At 32.0% G+C, this 25,554-nt stretch overlaps 1 protein-coding gene and 1 pseudogene across 2 annotated transcripts; one reads left to right on the top strand and one right to left on the bottom strand.

Annotated features, from left to right (window-relative positions):
- Positions 1-25,554, top strand: LOC149899162 (uncharacterized). Of its 2 annotated transcripts, XM_090114257.1 has the most exons (3): positions 1-1,315; positions 22,032-22,165; positions 22,929-25,554. In XM_090114257.1, exons 1-3 carry the CDS (start codon positions 122-124, stop codon positions 22,930-22,932), a joined length of 1,332 nt encoding a protein of 443 aa, XP_089970383.1. In that variant the 5' UTR covers positions 1-121; the 3' UTR covers positions 22,933-25,554. The 2 variants fall into 2 exon arrangements, with proteins under 2 accessions (XP_089970383.1, XP_089970384.1); XM_090114258.1 differs by lacking the exon at positions 22,929-25,554 and having other exon boundaries at positions 22,032-22,169.
- Positions 2,543-2,705, bottom strand: LOC149899163 (U2 spliceosomal RNA; annotated as a pseudogene).

Genomic DNA, 25,554 nt, shown 5'->3' on the forward strand with positions numbered 1-25,554 from the left:
TTGAATTCCGCTCACTCAGCCCCGCGACTCGCGGCCGCCGCACGTCCCGCTCCCGCCCGCCGCTCGCTAATTCCACGGTGAACCCAGTGTTTTAGTGTCATGTGATAGTGCAGTGTTAACAATGGAGTCCACGCCGATCTGCCGGTGCCGCGTGCTGTACCTCGGCTCGGCGGTCCCGCAGCAGAGCAAGGACGGCCTGCAAGGCATCCAGGAGCCTCTGCGCGAACTGTATCCGGAAAAGGGAGCGACAACCGGCGGCATAGACTCGTGGCTTTCGGTGTGGTCGAATGGAATTCTGTTAGAGAACGTGGACGAGAGCGGCTCGCGAGTGTCGAGGTTTTTTCCCATATCGAGCCTCCATTATTGCGCAGCCGTGAGACGTGTCAGTGTCGAGGGTGCGCCGAGATTTTTGCCTTTGGACTCTCCGTTCGCCAGAGCGCCCGCGGCACGGCGGCCTCCTTTATTCGCGGCGGTTCTGCGTCGCACTCAAGGTATTAAAGTTCTCGAATGTCACGCGTTTATATGCAGACGTGAAGCGGCAGCCAATGCGCTGGTTCGATGCTGTTTCCACGCATATGCGGATAGCTCATATGCCAAGCGCCTGGAAGCCGAGCGATCGCCATCGCAGCTGGCGCCGGAACAGGACGAGGAAGTCGAAGTGTTCGACGGCGACGAGAACCACAAAGTTTGGATAGGAGAAGTGGAGAGGGATGACGCCAGCGACGAGATCCCCCATCCGGCCAGAGCGCCTCGACCGCGGCAGATAACGCGACCCGCATCCGTGCCTCCCCCGCCACCGCCTCCTGAAGAACCCAAAAAGAAATCCACAACGAAAAAGTCTAAGAAAAAATCGTCAGCATCAGCGGACGAATTGTACGCCACGATGCCGGGTCCCGCGCCGCACATGAACGGGCGGTCCTTGGGGCGCGCTCCGCCGGCTTGGGCGGCCGCGCATCCCATGGTGTTGGTGGCTCATCCGGCAGCGACGTTACCGCACGCCCGGCCGGCGACGCTGGGCCACAGAGGCCGCGTCCCGGCCGCGCTGGCTCCAGGCCCTTACGCTGCGCTCCCTCCGCCGGGAAGGGGTAGAATACAGTACGCAACCGTCGACCCTAGACGCTCGAAACCGCCGCCGCCACCGGCTCTCAAAGCTGCTCAAAGCATGACCGGTTTGGAAGCTGTGGAAGACGCTGGTGGTATATATAGGAAGAAGGGACACTTAAACGAGCGTGCTTTTTCATACAGTATTAGACAAGAGCACAGAAGTCGATCACATGGATCTCTAGCTAACTTAAAGTTCGCTGCTCCACCTGAGGTAAGACAGAAACTTTGTTTACATAATATGTACCTCTTATTGCATTTATAATATCTTATATTTTATGTTAAATTATTCTGCAAACTAATTTGAAACTTGATAAAATCTTCTCGAGCACATTAATTGAATGCGTCACTAAAAAGTTGTTAAATTTAAACATTTCGTAAAAGTAATTAAGAGTAGTGAAATAATAACCCATATTACTAAATATATGTACGCAATTATTGGTCATAATAATTAAATCTAATTGACGAAGCCTGTAAAGATGTTACGTGGAGGTTGCGCTAAGCCTACACGCAATTCTGTAATAAACATTTGTAAATCGTTATAAAATTCATCTCATATAAAATAATAGAAGAGAAAATAAATCATACAATCAAATTAATATACATAAAAGTTTAACCATAACAGCTGCAATATTATGAAATTCGCCTCCCATTCAAATTTACATATTACACGGATGTTAATTGGATTTTTGACTCCCGACGTGCTATCGGATTAAGATAAGGCATTGTAATATACAAGATCGCAGCCAAAACCATCAAAATGATAAACATCATAATATTATTAAATAAAAATATATCAAAAGACACGAATTCCAGCTTCTGCTTTACTATTTATTGATTGAATCATTCCCTATTCAGTCAATACAACCTTAAAATACAATATGTTACTAAAAAGATTGAGATATTTTGTTTGAATAAGGCCATCATAAACTCAAACTCAAACAACTGCATAAATTATAAATAAATAAAAATTTCAGGATAATTGTCACACACGATCTGATCCCATACTAAGCTTTCGTTTGTGTTATGGAAATTGGAAACCAGATGGCTGATAGATATACAGGGTGTTTTGCACATGGACCGACATGATTTTTTGGGGGGTGGGGGGGGTCATGTGCTATTTTCCCCCGTGAGACCCAATATCCTAAGTCTCACGGTAGTCTAGATATGTTTTTTTTTAATTTTTTTGAAATCTATGCGAAATCTTGCCTTTAAATCGTCCTAACTTTTTTGTTTGTGGTTATAATACCACAAAATAAAGTATGCTTGTATTCTAAAATGTTTTCTTATTCTAAATAAATCATTACATGTTACAATTGATATCCACAAAGAAACTTCTGAGCTTTCAAAGTGGTAAATCGGTGTAAATGTTATGAAAAGTGACAACGTATCAATTCATTTAAAAAAAAACTAAAGTTCATTTTGAATTTAGCTTTTCTTAAAGAAGTTCTTTACTTATTACCCTTTCTAACGATATGCTACATGACAGAAATAATACATCAGGGGTCGACCTAAGAGATATTTTGTTGCTAGGGTCAAGATAATATTAAGCTGAAAAAAACAGATACTACACTTTGATCTTAGCCAAAAGGCCGAGAAGCGATCAAATTTTAGCCATGAAGGCATAGCAAATCTGCTATTCCTTCATGGCTAAAATTTGCTATTTAATAAAAACAACTTAACATAAAAAAACGTATTTTCATTATCTTGACCCTAGCAACAAAATATCTCTTAGGTCGACCCCTGATGTATTATTTCTGTCATGTAGCATATCGTTAGAAAGGGTAATAAGTAAAGAACTTTTTAAAAAAAAGCTAAATTCAAAATGAACTTTAGTTTTCTTTTAAATGAATTGATACGTTGTCACTTTTCATAACATTTACACCGATTTACCACTTTGAAAGCTCAGAAGTTTTTTTGTGGATATCAATTGTAACATGTTATGATTTATTTAGAATAAGAAAACATTGTAGAATACAAGCATACTTTATTTTGTGGTATTATAAACACAAACAAAAAAGTTAGGACGATTTAAAAGCATGATTTTGCGTAGATTTCAAAAAAATTAAAAAAAAACATATCTAGATTACCGTGAGACTTAGGATATTGGGTCTCACGGGGGAAAATAGCACATGACCCCCCCCACCCCCCAAAAAATCATGTCGGTCCATGTGCAAAACACCCTGTATACATTTATAATTTTAAATAAATACTTATAAAGATAATTAACACCCAGACACAGAGCAAACATATCTATGTTCATCTGCACACAAATACTTGCCCCGGTTGGGAATCGAACCCGCACGAATTCTGGCTTGGAAGGCAGCCGGCAGGTCCACTACCAACCAAGCCAACCGATCAGTAAAAAAATGTTTTTATATTCTTTAATCTATGACAAGTTAGGTAAGTCTAGATAGGCTAGCGTATAAGTAATTTAAGATACAGATTACAGGTGATGCCGGTCCGATCGATGCGGTTGCGTCGATTAAGGAACTCGGCACGCGGTCAAACTAGTTAGAAATGTCGTCGTTGATGCTACCACAGATTTGATTCTAGCTATTTTATAATATGTATATTTCATATTATTTACATTTACACGATGTTTCGAATATTACAAAATGTTTATCAAACAACTGGTGTTAGTAAGTACTTAAATAGCGAATTCATAACACCTCTTGGAAATACAATTTGAGGACGTAGAGTACTTACGTAGAGTTAATCATTTATTAAACGCAGAAATCAGAATATAATAGAATTAATATTTACAAGTTGTTTATGCGTGATAATTATAATAATATCGCAAGATCAATTTATCGTTATGATTTGCAATTATTTTTAAATGTCTCTAAAATATAGTCGGATCATTATCAAATTATTGTTTCCTCGTAATAAATCAAACTAGTTTCTCTACAAGATCTTTTATGGCTGCGTGAAAACAATATTTTGTTGTAAGCTGTAGGTATCATATTAAATTCCACACAAAATAATTTTATATGAGCTCATCATTATGTAAGCATGTAATTCAAAAACGTTACATACATATTACTGATCACGACTTGAGTACCTATTGGTCCATAGGTATAAATGAAAATGAATGTCTTACGGTAAAAAATAATAATATTAGTAAACAAATTTTAATGACGTATCTTCTATAATAGGCACTATTTTATAGTATTAATTAGCTGTAATTTATAGTAGGTAGTGAATTAGTCTTTTTATGATATCACAATTTTTCTTCAAAGTTATTCTATTTATGACCTGTTTCAAAAATGTAAATGGAGAAGATGCCTATACCTCCTCCGTTTTAGGTTATCTGTCAGTTGCCGAGGGGGTCGCGGAAGAATTCCAACAAATACCCGCGGCCCCATCATTAAAGCGGCTCGACGGAACACAGTGGGGTTTTAGTCGGTAAGAATCCGACATAACCCACGGCTCCTTCCCCGGGGGCCGTGGGTATCTTTGGAAGATTTCCCCACTTTAAAAAAAAAAAAAAAAAGGTTATCTGTCAGTTAAAATTACAAATCTATTGTTACTAAAATTATAAAGCTGAAGAGTTTGTTTGTTTGAACGCGCTAATCTCAAGGACCGGTCCGATTTGAAAAACTCTTTCGGTGTTGGATAGCCCGCATTTATTGATGAAGGCTATATTATCATCACGCTAAGACCAACAGAAGCGGAGCCTCGCGGGTGAAACTGCGGAGCGCAGCTAGCTATGTACTAAAATAAGCGTCACATATAGGTTATCAGGGACATTATAAGCAAACAGTAAGACCGGCCTTAATTATTATATGCTTGAACATAATTACTTAAAAAGAAGAACCTAATTTTCTTGCACAATAATTATGAAAAAAATCACGTTCCATCGTTAGTGTTGCACATTGGTGTGACCGAAAAGTATTAAAATTTTTCAAGTACATTCAACTGGCTAATGTATTCATAACGTGAGGTGGAGTAATAAAGGCTAGAATGAAATAGGTGTTGCAGTTCAGGATAAGGATTTCTCTTGACCTCGGTGCTGCCTAACTAAATTCGCTTGTATCGATACATGATTTATAACTGAACAAATTTCACGAAGGTTCTTAGTTTTTCTAGACTGGGAAATTGATTTGACCGTCACGTTGATTAAAATGATTATTCTAAAGAGGTAATAATATGTATAAAATTAAAAGGGTAAATAAAACTGAAAATAACCTACCTCTTTTAAATAACTATGGTTTTTTTTTATTTACCAAAATGTATTTCTACGTAGGTATTTCTTATTTTCTTAGAAGTAGCTTAATTATATTATTTACGCGCTTATATACTTAGTAAAAAGGCAAAGAAATGTATGTTTTGGGAGAACATATTACGCTTATCTAAATTTAGAACGACGCGGACGCGGACGTGATACTATAGTGCGTTGAATTCTATTCTTCGACGCGAATAACACACCCAAATTCCTAACAAATTAAGCATTTTTTTTTGTTAGGTTACAACCATGTTACAACAATTAATTATAGGCAGCGTTTCTAATAAAACAAAAATTATGTAAATTATCTTCTGTCTATTGATTTTGCTTAATTTATTTAAAGGAAATCATATAGTTTCAATTTCATCAATTATCTCATAAATAGTGTTAATGCAAAAGTGACTAGTTGCAAATGATTATAAGTGATTTAACCGAGTTCTGATTTAGATTCTTATAAAAAATCCCAAGGCACAGTTACACTGCACCACTTTACTTTAAATGTAGCCATTCAAGTCGCGTGCGACCTATTGTCATCTGAACAACTTTATCCATTGAATATTTATACAAAACTAGTCTCTAATTCAATGGAATAAGGACACTCTAATGTAAGGTTAGTCTTTACTATTAACATGTATACATGTATGCATAGAAAAATAGGCTTTAATTCCTCGATATATGTGCTATTTTGCTGGGAACGAGTTGAGGGTGGATCCCACGACTTGAACGGTCAGTGGTTCTGCAATTGTTCAAAGGTGTTCTCACGAATGTATGGTCAAAGTTATTTTAAATTTAATTAGGATATTAAAGAAATTTCACCTATTATAGTAGTAGCTCTTCCTGTTTATTTAAAGACCATGGGTTAGGTTTAAGGCACATAAAAATTGATGGTATGAACTAACGATATAGCATTTATTTTACTTCAAAAAATGATATGGTTTTTAATCTTTATTACCACATTCTTCTGCAGCGCTCGAAATCACACACATAAAAATATTATGTGTAAAAAACTGTTGTTGTAGGTATACCTTGGTATTGCTGGTATACCTTCAACTTCTATAGGTACACGAATTTTTGATTGAACACTTGACCGGTTATATCTGAATATGTAAGGCTTTATTTGTTTCCGAAACAATAAGTTTCAATAGCTTGAGTGTATTGTTTTGTAAATATTAATTACATACAGTCAAACAATAGAAGATGGATGAAGCAAGGTCATATTTGAATCAAGATACGTCTCACATTTTTGAAATATAAAATGCTAAAATAGAAAGGCGTGTAATTAATTATTTTTCTGTTAGTCTCTTGCATCTTTTGAAAATATCACGTTGAATATGAGATTTGTTATATCATATGAATATTTTTAAAACCGTATATTCAAGAAAGGATATTGTTTTTTATTCTCTACGGAAAGTTTCTTGAAGTAACGAAGTCATTATTTAATTAAAAATATGATAGATGCGCTATTTTTTATGGAAGGCTTTGTTAGGTACAGAAGTAAATCAGAAGTTAAAATTTCTTCAAATTCATATATAATTTTTTTAATTAAAAGCTTTATTATAATTAACTAATTTCGAAAACGATATCTTCTTATATATAAAATTCTCGTGTCACAATGTTAGTCTGCATACTCCTCCGAAACGGGTGGACCGATTCTCATGAAATTTTCTGTGCATATCGGGTAAGTCTGAGAATCGGCCAACATCTATTTTTCATATGTACCACGGGCGAAGCCGGGGCGGACCGCTAGTTATATTATATTATTATTATTAAACCATATACTATGGTCAGATTTATCATAAAATATAATAGGTAATTATTTTAGTAAAATAAAGCTATATTTAAATATATATAATACACTAGAGAATAAAAATAAACATAAGAATATTATGGAAATATGAATGATGTACGTTGGCCTTGAAATTCCTAACCTCTAGCTGTGCCTTTTTTGTTACTTAAGTTATTGTGAAGATACCTACGTTTATTACGAATTCTTCTTTAAAATTTACATTCACTGTGTAATTTGATGGACGCATTTAATCATTCAGCCAAAATAATGATCTTATAAATATATTATTATTAGGTATGAGGGTCTATTGAATTTTTCCATTTTAAAGAATCTCATTCAATCTTACTTGACTATAGACTTAATAATCTACCTGACCCACACAATTTCGTTTGGTCTCAAAAGAAATATTTGTTCCGTAAAGCCTATGTCGATAAATGGACTAACTTATAACTTTTAATTTGGGCCTCAAATTACCACACTCAAACATTTAATCAAAGTCTGTCTCTAATGATGTTGTTTGAATAGAATTTCGGCTTTTACAACCACGTTTTATAAATCTAACAAAAAATAAATAAAAGTATCACACAAGGAAAAGCAAAAGAAACAGCCATAGAATCGCCATAGAAACAGTAACAAGGGCTCACAGTTAAATTGGCACCAAAGTATCAATTACGCACGTGCACTATATAGCAAATAAGCGGATCGTGGATAGGTATATATTACTTTTTAATTTGCGATTTGTATGTAGCGGATTGACTTGTTTCACCTGTTATTTACCTTGGTTTTACTTTATGCATTGAAGGATCTCTTAACATGATTGTTACGCGAAAATCGTTTATGAAAATTATAGTAGACCTTAAAGTAGAATTCTAGACAAGTACCCTAGTACTTGTCTAGAATTAAAATGAATACAGAGTATTGTATTAAATTATCTGTGCTGGAGCTAACTTTTAATATTCATTCGTGATTTGCAATAGGATAAAATGTAACACTTCTTTATACATTAAAATGAGAAAATAACTCTTATTCATGCACGTCTTTCTGAAACCTTATATTTTTGTTTAACCTCAAATAACAGCAGCTGAATAAACACGAATATCTTCACCAGATTGCTAAACGAATTGTATTTGGGCTGTGCAAATACGATCACGTTTTTAAATTTCACTATAAACTATTCAACTTCAACAAATACTCGATGCCCTTTCTCTGATTTACCTTCTTGGAGCCAATGCCGAGTACTTTTTATGTATGTAGGTACATGGAGGCCTGTATGACATGTCGCATGTAATTAGTATTTATTTACATTTGCACGCGGTTTTTGGACTTTAAGCTTTCGCTTTTCTTCGTTTCATATTGTACAGTGTACTATATCATCTATGTAGGTATATCTATGGGGATGTTTGTTCATGTTTTAAAATTAAGTAAAGATTAAGTTATAATATTTAGAGATCTGTAACAGCAGAATTATAAATAAAAATATTGTATTTGTAACGTCTGACTTACAATTGTCTATGCTTTTTTCTTTTTTATATTTTTACGACTATTCCAATTTCACTTTCTCTCTACGTAATTATTTTTGCACGGTTGTATTAAACAGTGATAGTATTAATAATTTCATTTTTATAATTTTTGTCAATAGGTAGTGTTGTTTGGAAGAAGTAATTTTAAATTTATTAAAATTCATACATAAATTTACGTGACATTTCATATGTTTTACATTCATAAATCATAGTAGGTATTACCTCGTCTACAGGTATATTGTGCAAGTATAAATACATGCGTGAAATTTTTATTGAACGTGTTTGAAAGTGGAGAGGATGTCCGATTGCCGACATGCTTTGCGTTTAATTTTACAAGATTCCTGATAAGTGGTCGTGTGAATATTTAAATAAATTTATTAACCTATGTTCTACTTTTATTATTGCTATTTATTTGTGTGATAGAAACTTGAAGATGACAGACTAATATTCTAGATTATAAAGAACGTTCTGTTTGTGGCGTGGCAGGATAGGACATGAAAGGTCGGAGGTTAAAGTTGCTCAGGGTAGAAAAGTGCTATAGCATAACGTTACTTTTAAGATGATCTGGAAAATAAATAACCTTTGTTTTTTTCCTTTATTTAGTTACATTCATTCTTCAGTGCTGATGGTCTTAGATTTATTTATTGTAAATACTAAATTCATGTCACTCGCTAGGCCACTCATAAACTTTTTTACTACTGTGTAATCAATAAATTAATAAAATAGATCAATACGTAGAAAAATTATAATACATATAAATGAGAAACCCAACTACTTAAATAAAAAATACCTACTTTATGCATTTCCGCGAAGAAAACTATGGAAGTACACGGACAATTTACATTTTCCCACTATATCAATTGTTGAACCCTTGAACAATTTCCTAGAAAGAAAGATAAGAAAATGCACATGTAGTATTTATTCGTCCTAGCACGGTCATTTTCCACAAACAATGTAACGGCCTTGGTACAAAGGAGCAAATATGCAATAGTAAAAGGCGGAGGAATTTATTTAATACCAGCACGCTTTACCATTGTACAAAATGCTTTACTAATTGAATTACAAATATTGACGAGAAAAAGCTTCTTTGTATGATTGATGGTTAACACAGACGTTAACATAGACTGAAACTGTTAAGGTTTTTACAATTAATTTAAATTTTTTCTTCTTTTCTCAATGCTTTGGTACTTTCTTTCGTAAAAAAAGAAAAAAGTTTATCAATACAGCCAGTTTTTCGGTTATTATTAAGATAAGGTTATTATTATGCTGTGAATAGAACACAATAACCATTTTAATATTCGAATCAAATATCACAACGTCATTGTTTTATAGTCTATACTTATGTCACAGATAATATAATACTATACATACGTACTTATGTATAAGAAATATGAAGGTAGTGGGTACACATATGTCGCGATGTCGTTGTTTATCGCATAAAGCACAATAACATAATGCATACAACCATTGTAACAGTAACATTGTAAGTAAGGACAAGATCTTTGTTGTGCGGGTTTGACCCAGTTCATACATACATATAGATACTTTATATAAAGGATGCGTTACCGTAGGAATAGGTATATAGTTTGTATGACTTTTCTAGTAAAAGTAATGAGAGTGCCACCATGAGGTTATATGAGTATCAATTAGCGCATATATTGTAGTAACATTACTTATATAATTTAAATAAAAGCTACAGGTTAGACAATAGCGGTCTTAATAAAATACGGTTATAGTAAAAATACCTTTTTATTTATGGTGTTAATATACACGTAACGTTATAATTGCTGATTTCACGGTTACCTTCGTCGCGAGTCACCATGAAATTGTATAATCAGTGAATAGGTACCGAGAAAATTACCAAACAATGCCTTACTTCTTATTGTATTGAGTCGTTATAATGTACTTTGGTATAATTGAAATCTGTTTCGAATCAATGCTGGATTTGAATACTAGTACTATTACTACACTACCTACACTAAGTTCTACACTTTTAGTGATAACAATTCATAGGTCGAGTACCTTCTAGTCTATCAGTGGACTTATATTATACTCAATAGAGTTTTTTTTTTATAACAAAGGAATGGAAATCGTTAATCATAGTTTCATCAAATTATACTAAAACTTAACATAAACGTTTTTCATGATTGAATGATTTCCTATGGTAGGTAATAATTTTCATCGTTGTTAATACATACTTAATAAAATTCGAAGTCAAAATATTATGGTATCCCAGTGAAATAATATAATGATGTTTATCTGTAAATAAATGCATGTTTTTCATGCTTGGTAGTTTTATAGAAATTTAATACGAGTAGGTATTTTAAATATATAATTTATTAAGTTATGTTAATCACTGACGCTCTCACAATTTACATATTTTGTTCTTAAAAAATATAAATCGTAATGAATTACATTGAATTACGACATTCACAAATAAATCTTAGTTGTAGAGAAAAGGAAATATTTAGAATCCAAAAAAACGAGCAATTCTTTAATGAAAAAAAATGTTACTTCGTAGGTACCTATCTATATTTAAATAGCAGCATGTATTGAGAAAATACAATTACTATGTACCTAGTTATTTTGAGAAACTGGATAGTTTACTTATTACTTACACCCATCATTTAATTAAATACAAAAATCTTTACAAATTCAAGATTTATTTGAGCAAGATAGGAAAAATCTGTATTAATTTATCGTCTGGTGTTTTTTTAATTGTTTAGTGCGGCTTTCACACGCTATGTAACTATCACTGAAATAAAGCAATTAGTAGAAGCATTTGAGATGTGAAAAAACAATATTATTTATGTGAATACGTAGGTATACATACACGTACATATTATGCTTAAACACGTCGATAATAAAAGAAACTAGGTACATAATATTATTTTGATTGTATTGTAAAGGTAGATGTAGGCTGTAATTTTGTATGTTGATTGTTGGTACATTTCAGGCATCATAGATCTTTGTGCATTTAAGATTCTTCATAGACGTTTAAAAACAAACTTTTTTGAATTGTAGTATGTATTATAATGCTTACAATAAATTTTATTTTAAATCTTATCTTACCAAAAATCTTACTTTCACAAATTACTTTCATAATATAACATAATATATCACTTGAGATATTTTTAAGAAATACTACATTGAAACAATTTACAAAAACAGAAAATTTCCATTTGTTTTTAGATGCACAAAAGCAAAAATTACATTTAATAATCAGCGAGTAACTGAGATGCTCCGCGAAAGTTTTTGAATTTTTATTACTTTATTACCATATCAGTATTTAATACATATTTTACAGTGCTTATTATAAAAAATTGCATAACACTCAAGATTCAAGATACAGGCGCAATTCCCCGACGTCAATTAAACGTAGAAACTTGGAATTCAATAATAATACACCGTGTGTTATTTCTATCGATTAAAATTAGCGACGACTCGATAACACCTGTAATCGATTATGAAAGATCTAACGATGTTTTATAATCGATTGCAAGAAATTCTTTAGTTGATAGAATGATGCGATTTATAACGAAGACAAGACAAGTAACTATTCCCTCTTCTCATTTAATTGAACAGATTTTATACAGATAATAACGAATTTTCATACGAGAAATAATGCAAATTTTTTAATCAATGATGTACATAATATTGTGTGTTTTCATCGCGTTTTGATTGGTGAGTCCGTCAATCAAACATAGTTAGTTAATTTTTTCAATTTATTTTATAATTAGTACCTAACTACCTATCATTTATTAAATTTCCATTTGTTGATGAGTATACATTAAATTATTGATTGGAACTCATAAATATGATGATGTCGTAAATATTTTGTTAATTACGCGAATAAATTAGGATTTGACATAAGTTACCATAACTTTAACGTAAATGTAATTAAAAGTAAAAATTAATTTAATTAAATTCTATTCTCTCTGGTTATTTTAGTAAACATTCGTTTTAACATTTAATATAATAATACTTTCTATTATTATAGCTGAAGAACGTCATTCAGAGCTGGCTTATCACAGTCGTTTTCTCATAAATACAAAACAGACTTTATCTCTCTGAGATAAATGTCATTTTAAGAGAAGTGTTTAGGAATTTTGTTCACGGTGCACGAGCACATTATGTCGACAAGTTTTGCCAGCGTGCGTGGTTGCGCAACTGTGTCTTGGTATGTGTTACGTGTTATCTATCGAATATAGGTTGTTTAATTCGATAGGTTATAGGCTATACATATACAGCCTCTTATTGGCTTTAGTGTTGACGCGGTTAGAATATATTGAAAAAACGCGCAAAGAAAGGGTTAAGTCATTGACATGGTATTGTTTCACGTTGTAGTTGTTGAATTCCTAAGTTTGGTTTCATTCATGCCACAGACAAATAATATTTCTTTTTTTATCTTAGTTTGTATCAATTAAGTAGTTAATGTGTAGTTATAAAAACGATAGTACATTTACATAACTCATTTTACCATAAAATTATTCTCGTAAGTAATACATACATGTATTCACAGAATAAATTATCTATTATTCAACGAGAGTAAAACATTATTTATTACAAATTGAAAAAATGATAATATGCAAAACATCCTCGTTTCGTAAGCATTGACAAACCGGTCCCATAGTTTATATGCAAGCTAACCATAAACACTGCATACGAAATATATTGCAACCATGCATTTTTACATGCGCGATTAATGAAATCTGTCCGCGCCTTAATTAACACGTATGTTTGTACTAAGAGAAATGAACCTTAGTTACTAATTAATAAAGGTTATAGATAGGTTTTCATATCTCTATGTAGGCCTAAGTAAATGCAAATGTCACGCAAGTGGCACGTCCGATGGAATGCGGGTTTCGAAGTTCGAACCAACTCGTGTTCCGAATACACTACGCATTTTCCAATGCTTGGCTAATTTGACCCTTATTTGCATATTATCATCCCTCGAATAAATCTTTAGTAGGTATCTATTTATTCTCTCTCTCTCTCTATCTATTTATTAATTCTAAATAGTATTGTATTAATTGACCTGTTCGTATTATTTATAGAATATCTTCAATTAAATACCAGATAAGGTCATAAAAGGTGAATGCATTTTAAATATAATGTAGTGTACATGTTTATACAGATTATATTATACAGAAGTAATTAATGAAGGAGACGTATTTTTTTCTGAAACCGTACTGGTCCAAACTGGTTTTACGAATCCCCAGGTGGTTTCTATATGAATTAATATTTGTATGAATTATATCCCCATCTTTAATTCCTGGTACGAACGCTGTCAGGCGGGTCTATTGAATGTCAATCGGTCAGTGATCTTGGTTTTGGCGGGAGAAACTCGATTGGTGACTTTTTTGTGTATTTTACTTTCTCAGCTGTCGAAACTTCGCAATGTTGTTTTGCGAGATGTTTTAAATTACCTTTTGTTTAGATAACCTTTATTTGATATAATATGATATGCCGCCATTGGCATAAAATCCACCCTATTTATAAGACAGATGCCAAGGTAATTAGAATGTGCCAGGTAAAAATCAAATTCCACAAAATAATGAGCACTCAAAAATTGAAATATATAAGGTAAGCTTCACAATTACATAAATTATGCAATTAGAAAGAAGGATTTATTATTATTTATTACCGTACTCATTAAAAAACTGACTTCTATTAATGAAAATACTTTGTCTCTGTCTGTCAGATTTTTAGTTGATCTCTTCTAATCAATCAGTATATTAATAAACAAAAAAACAAAAGCAGGAAGAATAAGAGAAGTATGACAGTGTGTGAAAGCGATAACCTTGAACAGGCACAGTGTCGCCCTCTTCGTGAATGGCCAGACAACGGTGACCCACAAACGTCATTATAAAACTGTTTCCGATATTTTTGTATTGTAGCGGTACTCACCGTAATTGTATTTGTGACAAGCATATAATTTCGTATCATAAACTTCAATGGTCATGGCTTTACACGACTTAAGAATTTTTCTCTGATTTTTATTAAAATATTGGTACCTATTTTCATAGGTATCTACGGATACGTTTTTGTATAATCTGTGGCAATTTTATTTAAAAACTAGTTTACCGCCAATTATTTACGATCACGAAATATGAAAACAGAGATATTTATAAATCTAATGAAAAGAAAAGCAGTTCAAATTGCGAGTGATTGTTTTCGCATTCGCAGCTCTGAGATAAGTCACGTATTTTATAAACTTTCAATGATGTACGAAAATATCTCCGTTATAAATCTATTTCTGTAAAATGGCTCTTTATAATAAAAATAAACTTACAAATTGAACGTTACAACTTACAATGTACTTATCCGTTAAGTATTTTATTCATAAATGTACGCTAGTCACGTATAAACAAACACAAGAAAAAATACTAGATAATCCAAAGCAATAACTCATTACAGTTATGGACAAATCGTGTGTTATTAAAGATCGACTCAGGGCCATCAGCTTTCGTCAATTTGTGCCTACCCTTGAGACGTGGAATGAGGAATTAATCAATTTAAACATAGCGCTCATACTATTTGTAAACCTAATTGATTACTTGTTATTTGGTTGATCATCAGTTGTACGTGCTTGTAATTTTAAAACTCATTGATTTTTGGGCATCTTCCTTGTTTCATGTCCAATATTTTATTATGAAACTAGCTTTCCACCCGCAGCTTCGCCCGCGCAGTCAAAGAAAAACCCGCATAGTTCCCGTTCCCGTGGGATTTCTGGGATAAAACCTATCCTATTTCCCGGGGTAAAAAGTAGCCTATGTCCTTTCTCGGGTATCAAAATATCTCTATACCAAATTTCATGCAAATTGGTTCAGTAGTTAAGGCGTGATTGAGTAACAGACAGACAGACAGCTTTCGCATTTATAATATTAGTATGGATTTGTAGCCCTTGTCACAACATTTAATGACTCTTTTAGTCAAAAATACTATTTAGGTAACATTACACACAGAAAAGTCTTATAAGAACGAATGATCTCTAAAAACAATAAAAATATTACTAACTTTAAATATAATAGACTAAATTATAAAAAGTAAATGTGAAAAGTACGGTCTACAAAGTGTATATTAGCACAACACAGCCTGTAAATATAAAAGAATCCATATCAACCAGAAAGTGGATTGATAATATAATTACAGAATAAAAGGCTTAGTAGTTCGTTGGCTTGATAAATCCTAAAGCCTTTACATGAATCCCCGGTGCATTACATAATAAGCATAAATATTTATAGCTTAGTTGATACGTTATGTACTGAATTCGATTATCTTGTTTAGTAATCTTTAAATCGTATTTTATTTTATTATGAGATTTTATATCAACTATTCCGTCTTTTATAAGTAAAACATTAATTTTAATTAACTTCATATTTGATTTTTTATGCTATGATTATTTGTTTTTTCCAATGACGCTAGCTTATTTTTTACAGAAAGTTTGTTTTAATTCGATAATCTTCATTATTATCCTACGTCGTTAAAGGCAGGGAAAGAGTCTTCGTATTATCCGTGTGATGAATTAAAATAACATAAATATAAAATTGGTTCATCCCTCCAACCAATTAAACGCGTGTAATCAAAACTTTTCAATTGTGGTGCAGAATAATATAACATATTATTCCATGATACGATACAGATGTTACAAATCATAACAAGTCAATCCCGAAGAAAGACTTCATCATAGCATAATCATTTACTTCACCAAGCATGTAATACATGAATAATATTATCTATAATCACTAAGCATATTCAATCACCGAGCCATGTTTCGATACGCATATACATATGATCAATGATCATACCTAGTATCTTACTGCCACACTCAGAGACGTTTAATGGTTACTTAAGTCGTTCCTTAGTACAGATTTAAAAAAGTTCGCTCTCAGAGACAGTTAACGGTTCATTACCGTCCCTTAATGACAATTAAAGTTAAGTACAGCAAAACCTTTACTTAACTTTTTAATGGTTGATTTTGACATTTGCGTTTGCGGACTTGAGGTTATATTTTTATTTTTAATAGGTAAAAAAATCACATTAGCATTAATTAAAAGTTTTTTCAATATTAAAGATTGGTAAAGATGTCTGATCTCATAGACTTTATTGACTTTGTGGACTATGCCAGAAGGAATAGAGAAGTCGGGCCGAGGCGGTATTTACGAGATAATTCTGATCCCTTCACAAAATACTCTGTACAGGAATTCCATGCACGATATAGATTCACACCAGATTCTGTAAAAAATGTTATATTGCCTTTGCTGGCACCCGACCTAAGGAAACCAACGAAAAGAGGATTACCATTTGCTCCGGAAATAATGTTGCTGCTGACATTACGCTACTTTGCTCTTTTTTATCAAATAAAGCTAAAAAAAATATATAGGCACGACATCAGCGTCTAGTAAATCGGAGTTTAAAGAAGGATGCTGTGAAAAAACATAATGATATTAATGAGGATTCATTAATCCATTCATGATCCAACAAATTGAAAAAATTCATTTATAGAAAACATAAATAATTAAAATTGATGACACTAATTCAATGTAAACTTATGGTTAATTCTTTTGTTGCACACAATACGTAGCCATGTTTTTTAAGCCCCGCCCACTGGTCCTTTGTCAATGGATACTTAAAGTTGTCATTAAATAATGAACCCTTAAATTTTGTCTCTGGGATGTAGCGTCAATTAGCAGATTTAATGATAATTAGTTAATTACTCATTAGGACTAATTTAATGAATCTTTCTGAGTGTGGCAGTTAGAGTATATATTATTACAGTAGGTAGCTGTACTCTAAGCCTAGTATGTATAGTATTAGATATGTTATCTGTGATTATACTACGAAAGTGCTGTGTCATACAAATATTATGAATATATGACGTAAGTTGAAAGGTTTTGAGTAAATAGAAAATGTTGATTTTGAAATCAAATACGCCTCCGTTAGAGGAAAGCTTTTTTTAAATAAAGGTGTGTGTTTACTCTATGGTTCTTGAATTACAATTTTTATTGTTTGTCGCACGTAGCTAATATAAAAAGAGTTTATGGTTTCTGCGAGGCGTGTGTTTACGGTCAAATATGGTTTATGGAAAATTGTTGATCATACAAAAAAGTGTATTAACCAATTTCGTTGATTACTAGAAGAAGAATACAAATAGAATTTTAGGATAGGAAGAGGAAATCTAAATTAAGTTCTCTTGATAATTAATTTTAAGCCAAATTGATTCCACGTCCTCTTGGACAAACCAGTTTAATCTAGGCATAACAAATCCTACTAAAAATGTTTACTACATTTATATTACTCACTATTACTCATAATGTGGTAAGTAGTTGAATGAAATAAGTACGCAATTTCTTTGTGACATAAAATTTTCAAATTCCACCAGATTACTTACAAGAGTTCTGCGAACTTATGTATTAACAGTAGCGGAAGTCAGTTCTTACGTATCGAATTCTTTATATAGATTAAAACCACTATTATACCAGGTTTACTATGTTTTTGAAGTTATACTATGTTAAAACGGGTTGTTACAACATTTGTAATGTTTGTATATCACTGTGCACCCCATAGAAATCTAAATAACAAGACACGTGCACCCTAATATCCCAGATTAGGCTAGGTATAAACTACTATTGTCTACTATTTCACGTTGTAAATATATTTTTGGTAGGATTTGCGAGAAAAATGGCAGAGAATAAACTTCATTGCCATATTTGCGCTACACCTAACTTTAATTTGAATAATATTTTTGATTATTTATAACTTAATATATCATTTCATAAGTGTTTCAATTGAAGACTGTTGTTCTTCATATTCATTATTCATTCAAGTCTTATCGACTAACGCCCACATTGTGAAATGTCATTCTGATCTACTCATGTGGGAACTGGGAAATATGTGCTATGTGTATGTGGCTGTATGCTGTTCAGTCATCTCGATATTGGCACGATTATTCACATGACATATATTATCTAATCGTGTATCTTGTAGTGTTAATACGATTATTAGTTTCTATGTACAGTTGCTTTATGCTTATTGGTAGAGTTTACTTATTATAAAACTAGCTGTGCTCCGCGATTTTACCCGCAGTTCTCCGCTCCTGTTGGTCTTAGCGTGATGATATAGCATTCCTCTCGATAAATGGGCTATCTTACACCGAAATAATTTTTCAAATCGGACCAGTATTTCCCGAGATTAGCGCGTTCAAACAAATAAACAAACTCTTCAGCTTTATAATATTAGTATAGATACTTATAGGTATATATACTTAGAGACGAACTTCACAAATACATATATATGTAATGTATTTGTGAAGTTCGTCTCTCAATTAGATGCATGTCAAAAGTGTTACTCTTACTCCCTGATACCATTCAATTTATAAGAGTGTAGTGCTAATCACATATGAATTATATGGTTAGCTATTTAGATAAATAAGGGGAACATGTTGTCACACATAATCATGATACAATATACACTATACAGGATATGGAATATGCGGACATCACAAATTTATAAGGATTCATTGTCTCAGTTTACGCTAGATTTACAATATGTTGTAGGTATCATGTTTTCTATGCAACTGATTTATTTATATTGCTGAATTTATTAAATGGATGAAAATCAATAAGCAATCACTATTGTCTATTTTAATCATATTATAATAATTTAACATACATAAACACATGCATCATCATATTAATAGGGTGAGGCATAATTATCAATACACATTTTTTTTGTAATTATGTATATCCAGTTAAACCTAAAGAAATAACAAATAATATTCGATATTGAATGTCGAATGCAATCAAGATATGAGTTTTTAATACGACCTTTAAAATTAGCCTGAGGGCGGATCTCATGCTCTTTGGAATGACGTGACTCGTGTGTTATTTTTGAGAACAGATTCTTTTGTTGTTTTTTCAGTACATATTAGCCTTTTTATTTTATTTTTCATGAGTCAGGGAGGTAAATAATTTTCTTGGTGTATTTGAGAGACGTGAACCATAATAATTTTCGAATATATTATGTTGTGGAACTGTTTGTCACTAAAATATTTTTAAATTTATGTAAACTGTAAACATTGTACAATCTCAAATCTGTAAGGATACATTTTTACTATTCTCCCAAGCATACGTATATGTAGGAAGACACATTAATACTTAATTATATAAATGAAAGCATGCAGTTATAATTTTAAACCCAATACATCAATTAGCAATATCCATTAATTACAAGGTTTTTAAGTTCTAACAGTGTTCGTAGTTGACATATACGGTGATTCAGCTTTCCTTTTGAACCAGCCTAACTTCTTCATTGCACAACTGTTTTTTCACACATTTGATTCGAATTTCTAAATACCGCTTTTTGTATGCGAGTTTCGGTGAGAAAACCGGCCAATTAACGATTTGATGCAGATTTATTTCCTGCATGTTATATAAGGTCACGTAATATTATGGCCCATAAGGTGGTTGTCACACTTCTATGAATAATTTTGTGTGTGAATCTAACATGTATGTAGGTTACGCTGAATCTAATGTTTCTGGTTAGATTAACATACTTAATATTATGTATTTGATGGTGTTATTGATATAATGTATAACGAATGGTTTTATCTATAATTTAGATTAAACTTGTTTGCTGAATGAAAAGATTTTAATGGTTGTTTGATTTTAATTTCATATCTACAAATTATGTTCATTATGAATATTCCCATTGGGTTGTTCCGATTTATATCTAATATTGATACAAAATTAATGTGTTTTAATATTATCTAACTTAAAAATACATCTTTAACCTATTTAAAACTATTAATAATATTCATTATACTGATTATACTACTTATAGAATGATGTTGAATATTTATCATGTCAAATTAAGGTCAAAATATTGTAATTACGATTAAAAATAGAAGGCTTTTCTGTTAAGAAATTATTTGTTTTGAAGAGCCACCGTCATATTTAGATAAACTCGTTATGGTTCTCCTTAGTATCCTATTCCTACTATACATATACCTACTACCATACATAACATGCGTATTAACAGTATTGTCCATTCAGGTTTACAAGACAATACTCTAGCAATGTATTGTGCACCTTAAAACATGGGTATTATAAGCGAATTTACATTACCATGGCTGCGGTCAGACACGTATAACAAGAAACTATTGATTAACAGCTTTTACCTTCCCATTCACGCTTTCTTTTTATTTCAACACATCTTTACTTTGGGTGCGCTCCTTGTTTGGTGTACGGAAATAAGCTTTTACTAAAATGATTAAATTTATGATTTTTTAAGTGCTACGTACATAACGTGCATACAAATTGAGTTATTACATAGTCAGTGAAGGCTTATGTCGCAGGAAGTTGAACGAAGATTAACGTACCTACAATTTTATTCTGTGTTAACGTTAAGGCACTCGCCGCCCATAAAAATTGACAACAATTAGTTGAAACTTGAAACTGATCTTTACCTTGAAGGGATTCAAAAATGGTAGGACAATAAGGATGTGGATATAAGGCTTTTTATAACAAGTTTGACAAGTTATTTAGCTTCTCAAGTAAGGGTTGGAACTGTATCGTTCAAAAACGTATAAGCGAAACTTCAAAGTTAAAACATAATAATGTTATATTGGCAAATGATTACGTTGATAAGTTAATGTTTCTCAATTTCAGGCGTTTTAATCTTGAGTACGCAAAACTCTACATAATAAGAAGATACTAAAATAAGGTTCTATCGCTTATATCTTGATATCTATTTATAGTTTAATAATTCTATTGCGTTGTTTTTCCGATATCCCATGGGTCCATGTTACTTGTTTCACCTTACAAGGGCCTCGTGGTCTACAAGAAAGCAATTTCAATAAGCTGCGATTGCATTGCAAATCTAGGTGGCTTGCATAACAACCTTACATCTAGGGAGATAAAGATATATTACTATTATGATATAATATTATTATGATTTATGAACAATGTACGTATAAGAAATACTTAATAGGTTAACCTTAAGTCAATAGATATCGAATTTGTTTGATAAATATGAACTTTTGTAACCGAATATCGTGTATTTTAAATATAAAATGTAAGTTTATTAATTGAATAGATCCATTGGTTATGGTATTTTTATGGCTTCTGCTTTAATTTTTTTTAAACGATACTTATTGCCACTGAATTATATAATTTATATAGTTTACCATTTTCTTTAAATAGACACAAAATAAATATCTTACTAAACTTGATTATACAGTCCATTCTTTTCATATAAAATATATGTAATTTCTTTACAAACACGATAGTTACTTTCACTTCAAATTTACGCTCATTTCTGTCATAATTTATAATAAAAAATGTAACCTATAGCTAATTAAACTTTATTCATATATTATTACTAAACATTCCAGGTGGAGACAGGTCGTGAAGAGCTGAAAAAGGAGCGAGAGATCATGCAGCTGGTGGCCGGGCTCCAGCTGAACTCGGACGAGATCGAGCGGCGCGAGCTGCCTCCGCACATGATGAGGGGCAGGCATGCGCCTAGGTGAGCTAACTAACTAATATTATAAAGAGGAAAGATTTGATTGTTTGTTTGTTTGAATTGAATAGGCTCCGAAACTACTACACCGATTTATAAAAATATTTTACCATCAGAAATAAGAATCCTACATTATCCCTGATGAACATAAGCTATATTTTATGATGTTTTTAACCCTGGTTTACTCGAGCAGAGCCGGGACGAGCGGCTAGTCCTTAATAATTTTATAAATACGAATGTAATTCTTTCTGTCTGTCTGTCTTTTCTTCACGCCTCAAATACTGAACCGATTGGGATTAAATTTGGTACAGAAATAGCTTGAGACTTGAAGTTTTATCCCGTTAATAACACGGGAACGGTAACTATGCAGGTTTTTCTTTGATTATGCGGCAGAAGCTGCGGGCGGAAAGCTAGTTCTAGAACTGCCGGACAAGAAGCAAGCATTGCTGTAGCTTATGTGCTATTCTGGTAATCATATAAGCTAGATATTAAAATTAAAGACTTTAACGGATTTTAATCGCGATTAATTCATTCTTTAACATCCGTTTAAGTCTTTAAATCAAACACAAGAAAATCCTATATAAGCTATTCAAAGAGTAGATGTTCTATTTGATTTACCTATAACATAATTACCTACATCGATACATAGATACACATTATTTGTATGGATTTGATTAATTTAATGATAAGGCAACAGCCAAGAAACATAGTTCTTAATTTTAAGTTAATCCACTCGATTAATTTTTAATTTACTTTTTATCATTTTCAGATAACATTATGCCACTTTCGTCGGCAGTGCCATCACAACCAAAAGCAGTAAAATCTCAAATCGCGTGCGCCTTCCGAATGTTGTTAATGACAGAATAGTCATATAACACGAACTAATTCTTATAAAGTGATTCGATATACCGCGACCGTGGCAATCGAAAGTAGATTAACCATTTTAATCGATTCCAATATCTAGGCAAATCGATTAAACGACACCAATTTTTACATGAACATGTTTAAATGTATGTTAGTTTAATATACCTTAGAAACGAATATATTAAATATAAACAGTATAAATGTGTAGTTTAAGCGTAGTTTATTTTTGTAGAACTTTTTTTACCAAATGTAACAGTTGGAGATCTTTTGGTTGTAAAGATTTCTAAATCTTTGTTTATTTACATGTCTAGATGGACTCTGAAGTGGAATATTTATGACTAAAGTGTTGGCTGATAAATCCACTGAGAGAAAAACACGTGACACAAGCAGCTGTCAATTTGTAGTCACGCATAGAGGAATTTAAGTTAGGTCTTTACGCAGTGGTGCGTGACACTATCCAGACAGTAAATAATCAAAGGTTTCAATAAATAAAAGCGGGAGATTATTTATAAGTTAATATGATGTAATGTTGGTTGTATAGTCAATATTTTTCAAATATGTTATGTATCCCTCGAACACTACTAACTTTTCCTTAATTTTCAAGTTTTCCCCATTTTTACTTTTTATTTTAAACATAGGAACTCTGTGTAATTTTGACGTAAAATAGCTACATATTACCAATTTCTTATCATATGTTCATTGTTCAATACATAAGAATTTTATGTTAATTATGTAAACGTGTTAAATAGAAGGCATTAAAATATACAACTAAAGCCTAGGCGTTAGATTCTAAGCGGTTCCTCCTAAACCCATAAGCTATTATAATTTATACAGCCTTTGAACATACAAAACGGTACCTGTGGGCTTATGACTCATAAAATAATATAACTGCGTCATCTTCTAAACCACTTTGTTAACGTTACCTCGTAAAATACATTTTCGCATACATTACCGGGACGGGGCTTTACAAAACGTAAAGGAGGATGGTTTCAAGCTCTTATGAAGAGGTTAGTGAGAGATTCTTCTCTATTACCGGTGTATGTCTTTATATAAGAGTCAGAGAGTAACAAAAACAATTTAAAGATAGAAAAAACTTATGGAACAGAAATTAAAATAGATATGAGTAATGTCTAAAGACAATCAAAATGTAAAAAGTAAAAATGTAAAGTATGCTAAAAGAAAAGACCTGTGGAAAAATGATGTATGAAAGAATTGGTAGTTAGTTAAGTAGAAGAAGCTGTTTGATTATTACCAATAAATAAATAAGCCTTGTGTCTCCTTAAAGACTGAGTAATCCCTGGTAATTGGAGTAATCATCTCCTCTATTAATAATTACTGGAAAATACGTTTATACTTTGTTTCAAAAACTTACATAAACGTAACAAGAACAGAAACAATGCTCAATACAATGAGTTATTAAGGTTTTATTGCCAGGCTAAGCTCGTACATTGTTTGCCAATGGTTCACTGAAGTGTCCCATATATACCATTGTTTATTTTGAATTCTTCTAACAAGATCTGTACTTCGGCTTTAATTTTTTATGTTGAATGATTATTGTTATAATAAATACTCTGGTTTCCTGAATTATGATAATTATTTTTAAATACATATCTGTTAACTTAGTATTTTTTATTATATGAGATAAGTATATATGTATTATGTATCCAATTATTTTTTTCTCTAAACAAGAAAAATATTTCTAAAATTTATAACTACTAAAATAAAGTGACTTTTTGCTATGAAAATCTTTCTGTTCTCTCGTGTTTGTAATAACAAGATTATTTTATCTTTATTTGTTAAACTTATTCATAGTTCTTAACAATTTGTAATAAACTTGTCTCTGGTTAAGAACCAAAGATTGTTTAAACCGAGTAACTTTACCGTTTATGTTTATACTTATAGCTAATTTAACAGACTTCATTTGTTCTTAAAAATAGATTATAACTAGCTCTTGACGATATTATGTTATTTATACACGTTTTTAAGATAATATGGATCTTCTGTTTAAAAGTTAGTAGTGCGGTTGTTCATCATCTGATTAATTTAATAGTTATCATAATAATTGATTAATAATGTACCTACATAATAATAGTACACACTATTTAACCTCATTTTAAATTTAAAATAAAATCTGTACATATATATTTGTACAAAACTTAATGGTTAAGATTTATAAATATCGTATGTATTTAGGATTGCATTTGTTATGGCAGTTACGACACATAAATAATTTTAATTATCAATATAGGTAAATAAAGAATTATTAGCGTTTATGAATTCTGGTGGCATGTAAATAAATATATATCATTCGGAAATATAGGCTATGAGTGCCATTAAAGTTATTATTTTTTATATTGTTGTGAACATCGAATTTTTAACATTTTTCAATTGAATAAATATAAGGTATGCAGTATGTACAGTACATTTGTAGGATATGTCTCGTAATATTGAATTGTAATTATTCAAATAATGATGTATTCAATTTATTCATTCATAATTGCATATTCTAAATTAAATATTAATAAAACAAA

This window comes from Colias eurytheme, chromosome 21 (genome assembly GCF_061535395.1).
Source record: "Colias eurytheme isolate Ceu_HAF_F1 chromosome 21, ilColEury1 Martin Lab GWU primary, whole genome shotgun sequence".
NCBI classification, from domain to species: Eukaryota; Metazoa; Arthropoda; class Insecta; order Lepidoptera; family Pieridae; genus Colias; species Colias eurytheme.

Coding starts and splice junctions, on each gene's coding strand:
- LOC149899162 (XM_090114257.1), top strand. CDS start 122: ATGGAGTCCACGCCGATCTGCCGGTGCCGCGTGCTGTACCTCGGCTCG. Junction 1,316..22,031: donor AGTTCGCTGCTCCACCTGAG/GTAAGACAGAAA, acceptor TAAACATTCCAG/GTGGAGACAGGTCGTGAAGA.